Genomic DNA, 13828 nt, shown 5'->3' with positions numbered 1-13828 from the left:
AAAAAATAAAAGTAAAAATGTTAGGGAAAAATAGAAAAAGACGGGAAACTAGAATGGAAAAAGACGGGAAACAATTTTTTAAAAAATTTATTCCAAAAATGTTTCCCGTCTTTTTCTATTTTTTCTAGACATTTTTCACAATTTTTTTTTTTAATTTTTATTCCAAAAATGTTTCCCCATTTTTTTTTCTAAAAATTAAAAAAAAAAAATTTAGACATTTTTCAAAAAAAGAAATTTTACAAATTTTTTTTACACATTTTTTTAAAAATTGTTAACAATTTGCTTTTTCTGAAAAATTAAAAAAAAATTTAATTTTTCCCTAACATTTTTTAAAAAAATGTTCCCATTTTTTTTTTCTGAAAAATTAAAAAAAATTATCAATTCTTTATCAAATTTTTTTTTGGTGAATGATCTGATTCTGATTCTAATTAGTTTTGTACAGTATAGTATTCTTATCAATAGTCAATGTACCGAAAATATATTTTCTCTGAATTTTAACATTTAGAAAAGGTCTCACTATGTATTTTAGGTCAAATTATTGCATTTTTATTCATTTTTGAGAAACTTTCATTTTTTAAGACAGATAAATGGTGATTTCCCGTGCAAATATCTCAACTTGCTGTACCTAATAAACAGTCTGATTCAATGTGGTTCCACTGTCACTGTCAGATCAGTCTCTCTTCATAGTTCATGTCCTCTTTCCCAGTCAGAAATCAGACGCTTTCCACAGTACATGGTTTATTTGTTAATAGTTAATCCAGTGGAACTCACATACAGCAGCTGATGGTAGTGACATGCACACGCATTCTTCCATTAAGTTTCCGATGACCTTTACTAAGGTTGGAGGTAGGGCTGTAATGTCCCAGTCAACTGCCCCTCCCCTCAAAATTTCACGGCTTCAGTCGGCCAAGACTTTCTTTGGTTGATTACAGCCCTAGTTGGAGGAGAATCATTAAATATGGTAGTCTGTGGTCCATCAGCTTTGAAACTTTAGTTTCTTTATCACATCACTTAACCAACGCCATTTCCCATGAAAGTTTAACTGAGATGCAAAAACTAATTACACACTAAATGTCCTTTATTATACAGCGTACAGATAAGCAGGCATCACATGGGAAGGGTTTGTGTGTGTTTGGCACATGATATGTGAGATGCCATCATGGTCTCATGCACACACATTTGGCCGGCCTGGTCATTTGTTGCCTTACTTCACGCTGCACTGACTGGAATGAATATAATCAATATTGATAGCATATTATACAACAATTTTATCAAAAAGCTGTTTTAACTGCTCTTTTTTGAAAGGGGTTTTAGTTTAACTACGTAGGAGTGGAAGTCCCTCATTAGTGTAGTGGAATGTTTTTGCCGTCTGAGCTTGACTCGACTCTTGATTATTGTTATCAGACTGTTTGTAACAGACTGACAGGCTACTATAAATTTCCTCTGTGGCCTGTGTTTCATTTTCCTGCAGCTAAGGTTTAATGTAACGTCTCTTTTCTTTAAAAATTACCCTGTTTTCATAGAGTTCCCACCATTCCTTACCTCCTACTCTGATTGGTGGATTAGTCCATATTTGGTCCATGAATGGGGGTCATTGAAACCGTCTGTTCCCACCAGGTTTTCAGCTGAAATCTAATGACCTACTGGAGTTGGACCTAAAGAGGACACACACTTAGAGTTTGTGAGTATGGCACCATGATACCTAGTTAGTTGTAGATGTCTTTTTTCAACTAGTGTCAGAAGCTTCTTTCAAATCTTAAATCACAATTACCAGCCACTCATGCACCCTAACGCAAAATCCCAGCCCAGGGGCCACTTCAGGCCCACGGATCCCTTAACATCCAGGTCAGTAATAAAATGACTATTTTTAAGAACCAAAAGAGAGCAGAGGACAGGTTTGAAATGACAGAAGAGTTGCTATGTTTGTGTCCATCGACATTGTTAGCCAGAAGGAAAGTTCCAAAAAGTTGTATTTGTAAGTTTATAAAATTATTAAGTTAGTCAATAAGGAATGAAACAAAATATGAACTTGTTTTTTACAATATTTGTGATTAAGTAAAAACATCATATTTGGAAATAACTTTTATATGTATTACTCAAACTCTACTGTGGCCCTCCAATAAAATGACAGTAGAAGCAGTGGCCCCTAGCTCAGTTCAGTTTTGGACCGCTGACCTAAATAGTATTACTCCTTCAATACTACCAACAATCACTTGTACTTTTTGGTCACAAATCATGAAAGCTGTACGTATTCTGGCAAGGTTGAAATGACTGATCACCTGTTTTGTCTGCAGACACTGCAGTAACGAACGACCAGAATGTGAAAGTCTGTGAATGTTCACGGTGTAACATTAGGTTCCTATGACTCACTGGACCTGGTGAATCCTGGGAGCTGCACTTGAATCACATATTTTAGTAGTAGTCTTCATAGTGCTTTGGGTTGAGGCAGTAGAGGATGGCACCTCCAAAGGAGAAGATGGTGGATCCCCAGGCCAGGCCGTAACCCCAGTTAAACTCATGGTAGACTCTCAGGCTGACGCTCTCTATGAACTTAATGGGGAAAAGGACCAAGCTGCACACCTGAAGAACAACTGCGAAAAAGGAGACAGAACACACGGTATGTAGGTTTGAAGAACAGCTGTGATGTAGAACACCAACTATCTGAAAAGAGGAGTTGAAAAAAACAAAACATGCATTCACATTTGAAATGGCCTGAACACCTCTTTATTTTTACTTTCTGACTAAAACAACCGTATTTAGGATGTTTACATGATATTCCTCTTGTTCTACTCAAGTCTTCTAAAGAAAAACCCAGACAATGACGACATGGCAACTTCAAATTCCAAACCTATTGTCATAACAAGTAAGGGGGGGGTGGGAGGGGGCAAGGACTCCACCACAATAGTGTACCATGAAATTGAAATATTACAAAGGGAGTACTTTTGTGTATATGTAACTTGACCTTGAAGGGTTATTCCTTAGCATTAATATTAATATTTTGAAGAAAATGTTCTTTAAACACTCAAACTAAATCAACGTCATCAGTTGTTTAATAAATGTCAGGAGTCCAGTGGGAAATGATGAGATAACACAGCCTACTCATTAGTCTTGCCTTGTTGCAAGAATCATTTTTATTTCTTTTGATTTTCACTGTGTTGCACTGACTTTTAACCGATTCAGCCCAAACGTTCCACCTAGTTAACTCTGACTGGTGAAGAACTAACCCCACAAGGCGGCAGTGACAGGTGGCAACGGTTCTGCCTAAACCCTGAAAACTCACACTGAAGTTTTTAACCTTAAAATGTGTTTGTTGAAATAAGTAATGCAAGTTTCTCATATGAAGCTATGGTGTTCATGATATTTGTCAGGAGAAAACTGTGTGTCTGCATTTCTTTCTGACTGTGACGCGGTCTTCTCTGCTCTGCCTGAAGGGGTCAAAGGTCGTACGTACCTGCAGAGAACAGCATCACGGCCACTGGCTTGTAGCAGCGACGTCTGGATCCACAGCACAGCGACACCAGTGCCACAAGGAAGGAGATCAGGGTAAGTGTTGCCCCCCCTAACAGCAAGGCCAGCGTGGCGATCTGCCAGTCTGAGACAAACACAGAGAAACAAGGGTGAGCGTTGATGGAGGGTGACAGAGGCAGAGAAGACGAGCTTCTACAGCGGAGCTGTGTCTGTGTCGTTGACAGCAGAAAGGAGAGCGGGGAGACAAATGAGACGGGATCAACGGAGTAAAGAGGACAGATCTGGAGTAGGTCACAGGCCACAGTGGTGAGCCGCAGAAACACTGCACAGCTCAGAATCCCACAAGAGAAAACCGAATAACACCGCAGTGTAAACACTAACTATTTGTGGTTCGGGAGATGACACAGTTCCTCTCACATATTCTGAAGGGCTGATGTTGGCCCGGGCCGTTGTGATGAGGGTCACTGCAGGGTATCCAAAACCAGAGGCAGGAGAAGAATGTGAACCATGTGGTGTTGAACCCTGAATATGAACAATGGAGTCTCTGGCTGACAGAAACAAACACCAGAGCCTGGACCTGGTTAGACACAGATTCCAGAGGTCCAGGGATGGAGTCCAGTCCAGTCCAGTCCAGTCCAGTCCAGTCCAGTCCAGTCCAGCAGTAAAGTTGTTGCAGTGAATCAGTGAGGTGACTCAGGGAAAGCCGTCCGTCTCAGCTGACACCAGCTCAGCAGCCCTATTTCATAGGTGCCTGATCCAAAAACCACAGTTCACATTAGACTGTCTGTGTGTGAGTCATTCTACACACACACACAGTAAGAATTGGATCCTTTTTCAGTAACACAAACACACACTGTACTGTGATTGTCTCTCAGTGCAGCACACACACAAACACAACAGCAGAAAAGTCATATTTTTCTGCCCTGAAGAGTAACGTTGGCTCCAGTCCTTTCATATCAGCCTTGTTATTTAACCTGTGTTACAGAGACGCAGCACAAACTGGGGTTCTCAGAGAGTGAGGGGTCATGGGAGGGAGCGCTGATGTAGCTCCATTTCTCTCCAGTTACAGTCAAGGAGATAAAGTTGGTCGGTCTTTACAGCAGGTCTGTCTATTATCTTATTAACAAATCCATGTAGGAATGATGTGACAAATGTTATAAAGGTAGTGAGAACCATCACTTATTTTAAACATAATGAACATTGACAGAAATCTAAACCAAATGTTTAGCTTGATGAAGCTTCATAAAACTTTGATGCCTCTCTGCCTGTTCAAGACAAAATGCACAGGTTTCAGCACAGAATTATTCTGAATCATCAAGATTCAACCATCTCTGAATGATTTGACTGTGAATACGTTCACATGTTTGTGTGAAGCTGTATATAATGAACTCTCTGGACTCAGAGAGAGAAAAACAAGTCAATTCAATCAAATTCAATCAAACACAAACTAAAATGTAATTATCCGAGACAAAGATAATTAAAGAGCAGAGTATTATTGTTTAGAGATTTCTCTTGAGCACCTCCTCTGTGAAAACAGGAGGTGTAGCCGTAAACAGGCAGAGGATATTGTGACGAAGCTTCTGATTACAAGGGAGGAAATGCTTGAAAGTACAGTCTGTGGAAATAAATACCATGAAAACACAGAACGGACTGAGCTTTACACCAGGGATTCAGAATTACATTAGGTAAAGAACTGAACAGAAATACGTTCAAATGTTCTCTTTCAGGCAGAGAGTATAAAGAGTCGAAGCACCGCCAACGATATTTCCTGTTTGCCGAGGCAGAAAATCATTCGGCAGCGAGGAGAAAGTGACGAAACATAAGCTCCTTAAAGAACAGTTCCCACTCTTGTTGAAGGGAGATAATATTCCGAGGGCCAAGCAGCTCAAACATAAACAAACATCAACTACTTCTGACCAAATACGGATTCAGTTTTGGACTTTAACGTCGGCCCTGTCACCGCAGGATGTGGGAAGGAGAGCAGAGCACCCTTTTCCCCAGGCCTTCCTTCAGAGCAGCCGTCGCTCTCTCTGTCTGTGACCTCTTACATTTCCCTGGCTGCTGCCCAGTAAGAAGGCTGCAGCAACATGACCTGCAGCTGTCGATGCAAATCGTTACAGAGATACAGAATCTCCTTGGTTTGTTTGGTGCTTTTCAACCCCAGCAGGATAATCAGTATCTTATCCGTGCGCCCACCAAACAGCCGCCTGCTGAGAGCCCTCTGGATGCAGATTTGTAACACACCCTCCATGTGGTAGCAAGAAAACAGACAGAATTATGGAGCTCGAAGGCTCTGAGGAGCAGGAAGTGCCAAACTATTAATCAGAGCGCTGCATGATGACAGATAAAAAAAGGAAATACAGCGGACAAGATTTAATCTGAGCATTAATCAAGGTTCCCTGATTGCACGTACGAACTGATGTAGTGTTGATCACAACAAGCCTGAAGGACCGGCTCTGTTCTGTTGTCGTGGATAAGATTTGTGTCACAGCTGAACCTCGGGGGATTTTGATCACTGTCACACAAATGTTTATATACTCAACCTCTCTATGGATCTGTAGTAGATCTGCCTGGTCTGCACCAATAGAGCAATGTTTAAAAATGGGGTGCAGGTCTCCCCCTGGGGACCGCATTGTTGGTCTGTGTCGGTGGGGGGAATATTTTCTTTAATTGCAGTCAGTCTGTCTTTTCTTCTTACCTAATGTATGCTAAGGATCTGTAGTCTGTCTGTCTTTTCTTCTTACCTAATGTATAATAAGTTTTTAAATGATGATAGTTATTTCTAGTCAACATGAGATGAAGCAGCTCTTGACTACTTTTTAAAGGCTGTCCCTGTAGGTATTCCAGTGAGGAATTCAACAACTGTCAACATTAAACACACCTTGACTCCTGAAGCCCTTAGGTCACTTCTAATCTTTTTCCGAGGGCCATCCCAGGTGGAATTATAATCTGTAACCAGATCGCAGCGTTCATTCTTCAAACGGCTGTGACCTCATTCAAGGAGACAATGGGCCAATCCAGAATCGATAGGGAATTCAATTATTAATAACCTCTGAGTTCCTTGTATCCGAGCGAGCTAGTCTTACTCACACTCTGTCTCCACATTCATCCCTCCTTCACACCGACCTGGCATCTACACACACACACATCATACCACATTCCTAACCTACAGTGTCAGATCGCCACCTGACATCGTTTGCCACAGTTTCCTGACTTAAAACGGCATGTTTCTGTGGAACGTTCCAAACAGAAGTGGCACTTCATGAGTCCAGCACGAAGCAATATGTCATTTTTGTTCCCTGCTTCACGCGGCAGCCGCGGAAACATGCTGGCCTTGCAGTACACGCTGGAAAAACATCTGAGGGACCAGCTGGTGTTTCACGCTAACAGGATTTGTTTAACGCCCAGAGCATGACACAGAGAAAACATCAGGTTGGTGCAGAAGGTGGAAACTGATTACTGGGGTTCAAATCGATCGGGTTAGCCAAGCACGAGCCTGAGGAAATGGGCAGTTGGCTGTGTGTGGTATGCTGCTGCTGCTGCTGCTGAGGCTGCTGCTGCTGCTGCTGCTGCTGAGGCTGCTGCTGCTGCTGCTCAGAGCAGAGACAGAGACTGCATGTCTTTATATGGCACCAAAGTGCACTTTGTCTGCACTGACAGAAGGCCGACCAGAGCCAACGTGACCCGCAGTTACGTGTCTCACAGACAGACAGAAAACATTATGTCAGACGAACACAAACACGACTGTCCACTGAGTGGAGCGACCAGAAGCTGTTGACATTGATCTGGACGTTAAGTCAATGTTAAGACTGGAAAATATTTGAAAGAAAACATGAATGCTCTGGAGTCAACACTGTAAAACAAAAAAAAACTATTGTAAATAAGACCACTCTGGACAGGCCGGTCCGAGGTCCAGCAGAGAGGCCTTCGGTGGAGTTTGGACATTTGTTGTTATGTCGATCAATCGTTTTGTCTTGCAATGACATAATCAGGTCAATGTGACAAAAAAGTCCAAAGACATTTGGATTATTTCAGGGCCAATAATATTGAATTCTCTTCTGACTTGAATGAATGAATGTTTGAGTTATTTTTGATATTTCTTTTACTCTCCTGATTTATAATGTTGCTTGACAATTAACTGATAGTTTCTTGTACTGTTAACCAAACATGTTCAGCTAGTTTTACTTCTGTTCAATCAAGACGTTATCAAAAACGTTTGTGGCCAAGTTTTTTTTAAGTTTATCTGTAATTTTTTGTGGTCTAACTTTTAGCTACTTCAGGCTACGCTTTCAAATAAATACCTTGAAAGATGTTTTAACACCAAAAGCTTCTCGGCAAAAATAGAAACTACTTTGATGGAGCTTCACAATCAGTTTGGAACATTTCTAAAACCTGTATACACATGAACATGTGAGGCCTGTTGTCTGGATCCTAAAGCGTTCCCTGACTTAAGAACTCATTTGTATTCACACAGTTATGAACAACAGCCCAAGTTCATCCACCTTCCCTTTTTTTCCTCCCTGCATGCACAGCTGTGCTGGAAATATGAAATCCATCTATGAGAAGCCGACTGTGGAGAATCCATGCAGACATTTCCTTAATAGAGGGCATCAGCATTTCTGGAGTGCTTCACTTGTTTCCCTGGTTACTAATCTCCAGGCATCTGGACCTCTGGGGAGTTCTCTGCTCTAAGTTGCCCTCGGTCCTTGGCCGCAGGAGAAACCCACACAAAGGCCCATTTTGTGTGCAACAAAAGGCCAAATGAAACCCCAGCTGGACCGCTACTGGCAAAGCAAAAGTCCCAGATCTTTGAGTGTTGCACTGGACAAATGTTTGAGGAAAAAACTTTTGATTGGCATATCCAGATTTTCAATTAAACCGAATCGGAGATTAGGGTTAGTATAAACGTATATAGACATATATCTATGTTTCATAATATATAATTCTGCAGTGCAAATTAACCAGGCAGGAGTTAATTATAACGTGATTAGCATTACTACTCTCTGGAGTGGAGAGTCTTAATTCTCATCCAGAACAGATTGGTTTGTGAGTCTCCCTGGACTCTTTGTTATCCCTGATGCTCTCGACAGACTGACTCTCATGAACGTGTGCACCTCCTGCTGCTGCTGTTTCTGTTTCACTGGGAGGATGCTTTGATTCGGCTCACGCGCTGCTACGCCCTGCTTCAAACTTCTTAACAACATTATGGTTCAGGTTCACCGCGTCACATGAACGGCGCGTCTCTCACCTGCGGCCAGTGTGCTGTTGCAGGACCACTCCGCGGATATGACGGGCTTCCAGCAGGACACCCACATGGACAGATAGTACTGGTCATCGGCCGTGACCCAGGCCGGGCTCAGAACGGCCCCGACGTCCAGGCACAGCGCCAGCAGCACGCACGCCAGGCCCACCAACTTCAGCGGCGTCAGCGGCGACACCCGCGCCTCCTCTGTTACGCTCACGGATGAAGACATGTCAAACTTGGGATACCTTGAGCTTTAAAAAGAAAAAGAAAATGAAGAAGAAGAACCAGTGTGTTCTGTGGTAAAAGTTGCGCCTTTGTCCCCCCGCCTGTGCCCCGCGCTGTGGGTTACAGGACGGGGAACAGCGGTCACTCTGCGTCCAGAGCCAGAACTCAGTCTGTGGAGAACAGAACTGATTATCACTGAAATAACACCATGCTGCTGTTTCTGCAGCAGCCGATGCTGCCGCTGCTGCCGCTGCGCCTCTGGGTCCTAGTGCTGACAAACTGAAGTGAATTGAACATTTTCAAATCAGAGCAGGACAGAATTTACAGTAATCACCTGACAATGAGAATTTTCAAACCAGAGCAGGATGAAATTTACAGTAATCACCTGACAATGAGATGAGTCAGAGGTCAGTGGTGCTCCTAGCTTGTTTGTCACCGTGGACCAGTCAAGTTCCCCTGCAATAAAACACAAGAACATTTGTTATTTGACACAGCACAGTTGCTGACTAAATTCATGTTACATTCTACGACCACTCAGAAGGAAAGCTACGTCACCTCCGTCTGTGGCTAAAAAGCAGCAAAAGAAAAAGAAAACAAAAATTTAAAAGCAGGATCTAGAAAAACCAGTGGAGACAGGAATCAAAAACGATGTGAAGTCTGTAAGGACGATAGAGTTTTTAACTTATCTATTTTTAGACTATTATTTTTGTTCAAATATTATTAACGTAGCAGAGCTGCAGGTTAACATGACTTTTTTTCTGTGAGTATAAAAAAGGTAGAATTTGTGGGACCTGTCATGAACTGATGTTATGTTTGAATATCCACTACATCAGGTTCTCTGCAGCCTGGAGAGAACACGTTAGCCTTGGGTTTTTCCATGGACAGTGTCATTAACTACAGGTCTCTGTCCGTGGTGCTGTAACACCAAGGGAAGATGGGTAATGGTTGAATTGAATAATGGCAACTGGACATCTAGAATTAATAACAAAATATGTTTTAAAGATTTTCCTTTAAAAAATATGTTTCTTAAACTGCGTTTGTTTTAGATCACACACACACACACAGGGATTTTGGCCCCTAATATAAAAATGTTGATGTTATTTTACATGAAACTATTATCATATATTATGTTATGTCAGCATTACATTAGGGGCCCCTTTGGCCCCTAGGATCCTCCTCCTGTTTCCCCCCTTTTCAGCACCGTCTCACACATGTGGGCACACACACACACACAGACATAAAAGCTTAAACTTCTTAATTTCTCTTGAATTGAGTTCAGCTAATTCCCTGTCTCAGGAGAATCACATTGGGATTATTACATTTTGATACTTATTAAGAACGCTGTCCTTTAGTTGAGAGTAACTTTAAAGTAGAAATACTATAACCGGGTTAGTCTCCTTAACTAACAGCTAAACAAAAGACTGGTGTTGTCATTAAGTGAGAAAAACAAAATGTTGTAGTGAAAATTTTAATTCCATCATTCCGTCTGCGCGTGAGCGTGTGGCCAAAAAAATTGTAGGTCAATGATTCCTGGCAGCAAAGTCTTTCGAGTGATGATTATAGATTGTAATCACTAGAGACTCAGTGGAAACAAACGAGAGCAGCAGCGAGGAAGAGCGAGAGGCAACGAGTCTAACGACACAGAAGCACAAACTCACCAGTGTGTAGTGCAGAGTGTAACAATGCTGAGTTGCAGAACACACACCTGATCACATGTGGAAGGCATGTTAGTGCTGAGAGCGGCGTTTTCAATGGGCAAACACAGAACATCAGGCAAATAGATGGAAAACACTTGTCTTTTCTGCTGCCACCAAGAAAACGGACGAGTTCATGAGCAAAATGGTCTTTTCCACAGTTTTATGCAAATTGAATCATGTGAACCCAGAATAAACCTTTTCCGCAAGAAATGAGAAACAAATTCAGGGTAATTAGTGAAACCTTACTGAGTAAGAAATGCTAATATACCGTAAAAACCCTGAGGTTCTGAGGAGCTGCAGGATTGCAGCCGTAACCATACAGTGATGACTAATGCTGAGACCTGAGGACCAAGTTCTAGCTTTAGTTGGAGGATCGTTTGTGATTGACTGTGTACAAGTCTCCATTTGCCAAGGATTTATTAGTGCATCTAAATCTCACTGCAAACTACAGGGACTGTATTCCACTGGTGAACATTTCATTGACAATAATGGACTTTTCTACTGCAACAGAGAATGCATACAAATAATATACAGAAACAGGAAAAGCTCACAGATTCAAACCCTAATATTTTCTGGCTTCAAAGTGATTGAGTTAAATAGTATTTTGAAATAACTATATGTTGGTTATTTTTGTAAGAGCGTTTCATTTACTAAACTCAACTGAAACGCTTTATTAACTATTAACGCTTTTCTCTTCTTTTTTTCCCTAGACCTCTGGCACCCCCCTGTGGAAATACAAGGTCAGGGATCACTGAATATCTGGTCAATTTATAATGTCAGTGAACTGATTTGCAGTGATAGAGTTTTAACATCAGATTCACTTCCTGACGCAGCTATACCAGAGACCGGCAGCTTGTTGCATTCGAACCCAGAACCTTAAGCCTGTTAGTTGGGAATTCTTGGAATAATCGCTGTAACCCCAGGTAAGAGAACCTTGGTTCACAAAATTACATATTTATTCTTATGAACTAAATACATTATTTTCTCTCTCTTTTTTTTTTCTTACTCGATGTGGCTGAAACTAACCGTAACAAAGGTCAATGATGACCACACTCAGAAGGTCTCCATCTCGGGTCACTGTGTACTGTCTCTTTAAGAGAAAGGAAGGGCCAGGCCATGAAACACAAACCACAGTGCGCATGCGTTGCAGCCTCGAGCAGCGGATGAGACTCGAAAACATTTATACGCAGTACAGAGACAAAAGAAGGTGAGTGACACTAATGAAGCTTATTTATGTTAAACTTCTCAACACTTTTGGCATGTGCTGGTTTTTTGTCACATTAAACAGCGGACTTTTTTTTTCAAATTATGCGTTTCTTCTCAATAACATTCGAGCCTGAAGCGCCGCGCGCCGATCCCACAAATCAGCGTTTGTCAAACCTCGTTTGTCCGCTCCGTTAGAACATCACCGGCCGCAGCCGCAGTGGAGCTTTGGACTCAATTATAACGAGGCTTCCTCTAATTGTTTTTAATTTTAAATGGTGTAAAAAAAAGAGAGAGAAAAAGAAAACCAAGGGGCAAAAAACGAAAAAAAAAAAGAAAAAGAAATCAGTAACCAGGCGGCGACGCCTTCCGCGGCTGGGGAGGGGATCTATTTTCAGAAGAAGGGAGGAGGATGTCAGGAGCCTACACACACACACACACACAACACCTCCATGTGTAGCTGTGGCCTGCAGCCGCCATTGGTCACCGTCACATACAGTCAGTGGTCAACACAACACAACACAGCTACGCCCTGTTACTGGAACAACATCGTCACCTTTTCAATTAACATTTCTGATGTAGCGGTTGAACTGATACTAAATAAATAAATAATTTAATAATTCGATTTGACAGTTGTGTGTTTGGATCATAGACGCAAAGGTAGTGATTCTCAAACATGTCTTAATTAGTGTGTAAATATAAAATAATATTATTGGTAGTTTTAGTTGTATAATTGTTTGGTCCATTACAAGTTCTCCCATTTTCTAGATGACAGTAAATGACAGAGAGCAGAACCTGAAAAATGCCCCTTTTTTGTGTTTGAACCTGGTTGGAGGTTGTTGTCAGGTGATTGTGATTGTGTCACAAAGGATGACCAGATTGTCTTGAGTTGTGAGCACTGATCAGATGTGTTTGTTTTTTAAGTGACTAATTTTTAATCTACCAAAGCTCATAAACAGAGAATTCTGAATTTTCACAACACAGGTAAAAAATTCTTTCTCTCGTTCCTTTAGATAAATCGTCTTTAACAGACTTGCAGGAACCATGGGCAGTGGTAAGTGTAAAAACCTTCACAGAAGTTTCAGTCTTCATTCTTTAAACACTCAAAGTAAAGTTGTTTTGTTACTCACAGCCTGCTGTTGCCTGTTTCCTTTTCACGAGGGTTGGATGTTTTCCTCCTCAGTCACATTCACAATGATCTGGAACTTTCAAAATCTCGAGCATGTCTGCTATTTTCAGGGAATGTTGTGTCCACTTTTCAAAGTCTTGTGTTCCAAGTCAGTTTGTCTTCAGTGCCTCTGCCTTCTTTTCTTTGTAATCTCCATTTTCACCTTTTATCATTTACATTTTGCAACATTTCCATCCCTCTTCCTTAATGCAGTCTTTCATCTTTGCCTCCGGCGTCTCTCACATCATGCACAGTCTCTTCCTGTTTTTCATCCTTTCAGTGTTCCTGCCGGCGGACACGGCCCACTCTGTGCTGCGGCGGCTGCGCAGGGCTAACTTCATGCTGGAGGAGCTGAAGCAGGGCAATATCCAGAGGGAATGCCGTGAGGAGATCTGTACCTACGAGGAGGCCCGCGAGGCCTTTGAGAATGATGAAAAGACGGTGAGAGAAAAAATCGCATTAAAACACAACACATGACCTCCATTACTGTAAAGCACTTCCGAATAGGAGCCAAATAAAAAATATAAAAAGTTTTAAAATATTAGGACAAAACAAAAAGCAGATAAAGTTGCCTTTGTCTTCACAGTGTTAGTTGGGTCATGAAGACCTCAGGCTGACAGTCATGTGTGCCGATCTTCCACTGTAATTGGACATAGAAACGACAAACAAGAATGTGACTGTCTCCAGTTTTATACAACACATCTAGGTTTAGTCCTATCTGCCGTCTTATCATCAATAATTTTCCTGCTGCTATCATTTATCTATCAATCACAACAGTTAAGGTTGGTAGAAATAAGGTCCGTAGTTCATATTTATGTAACG

The 13828-nt window shown here is 41.5% G+C and overlaps 1 protein-coding gene and 1 long non-coding RNA gene across 9 annotated transcripts; one reads left to right on the top strand and one right to left on the bottom strand.

Annotated features, from left to right (window-relative positions):
- Positions 1–523: 523 nt before the first annotated feature.
- Positions 524–13294, bottom strand: tmem47 (transmembrane protein 47). 7 transcript variants are annotated; one of them, XR_003049238.1, is made up of 7 exons: positions 12969–13294; positions 9324–9394; positions 8717–8964; positions 3452–3592; positions 2280–2591; positions 1543–1655; positions 524–934 (listed from the first exon to the last, which is right to left on the bottom strand). XR_003049238.1 is itself a non-coding variant. In XM_025054173.1 (6 exons), the coding sequence occupies exons 3-5, from the start codon at positions 8940–8942 to the stop codon at positions 2413–2415; spliced, it is 546 nt and encodes a 181-aa protein (XP_024909941.1). In that variant the 5' UTR covers positions 8943–8964; positions 9324–9394; positions 12969–13294; the 3' UTR covers positions 524–1655; positions 2371–2412. The 7 variants fall into 7 exon arrangements, 3 of the variants coding, with proteins under 3 accessions (XP_024909941.1, XP_024909942.1, XP_024909940.1); XR_003049239.1 differs by having other exon boundaries at positions 2371–2591; XR_003049237.1 differs by having other exon boundaries at positions 1543–2591.
- LOC112486770 (uncharacterized) lies at positions 2479–13424 on the top strand. 2 transcript variants are annotated; one of them, XR_003049240.1, is made up of 8 exons: positions 2479–2617; positions 3432–3543; positions 4454–4571; positions 11346–11375; positions 11469–11558; positions 11672–11842; positions 12852–12892; positions 13287–13424. It is a non-coding gene; the product is annotated as an uncharacterized LOC112486770 (long non-coding RNA). The 2 variants fall into 2 exon arrangements; XR_003049241.1 differs by lacking the exon at positions 4454–4571 and having other exon boundaries at positions 2495–2621.
- The last annotated feature ends 404 nt before the right edge of the window (positions 13425–13828 follow it).

This window comes from Cynoglossus semilaevis, chromosome 2 (assembly GCF_000523025.1).
Source record: "Cynoglossus semilaevis isolate Cse_v1.0 chromosome 2, Cse_v1.0, whole genome shotgun sequence".
Lineage (NCBI taxonomy): Eukaryota > Metazoa > Chordata > Actinopteri > Pleuronectiformes > Cynoglossidae > Cynoglossus > Cynoglossus semilaevis.
Note: the sequence above shows the minus strand (reverse complement) of the source record. Positions and strands in the feature narration are given on the sequence as shown.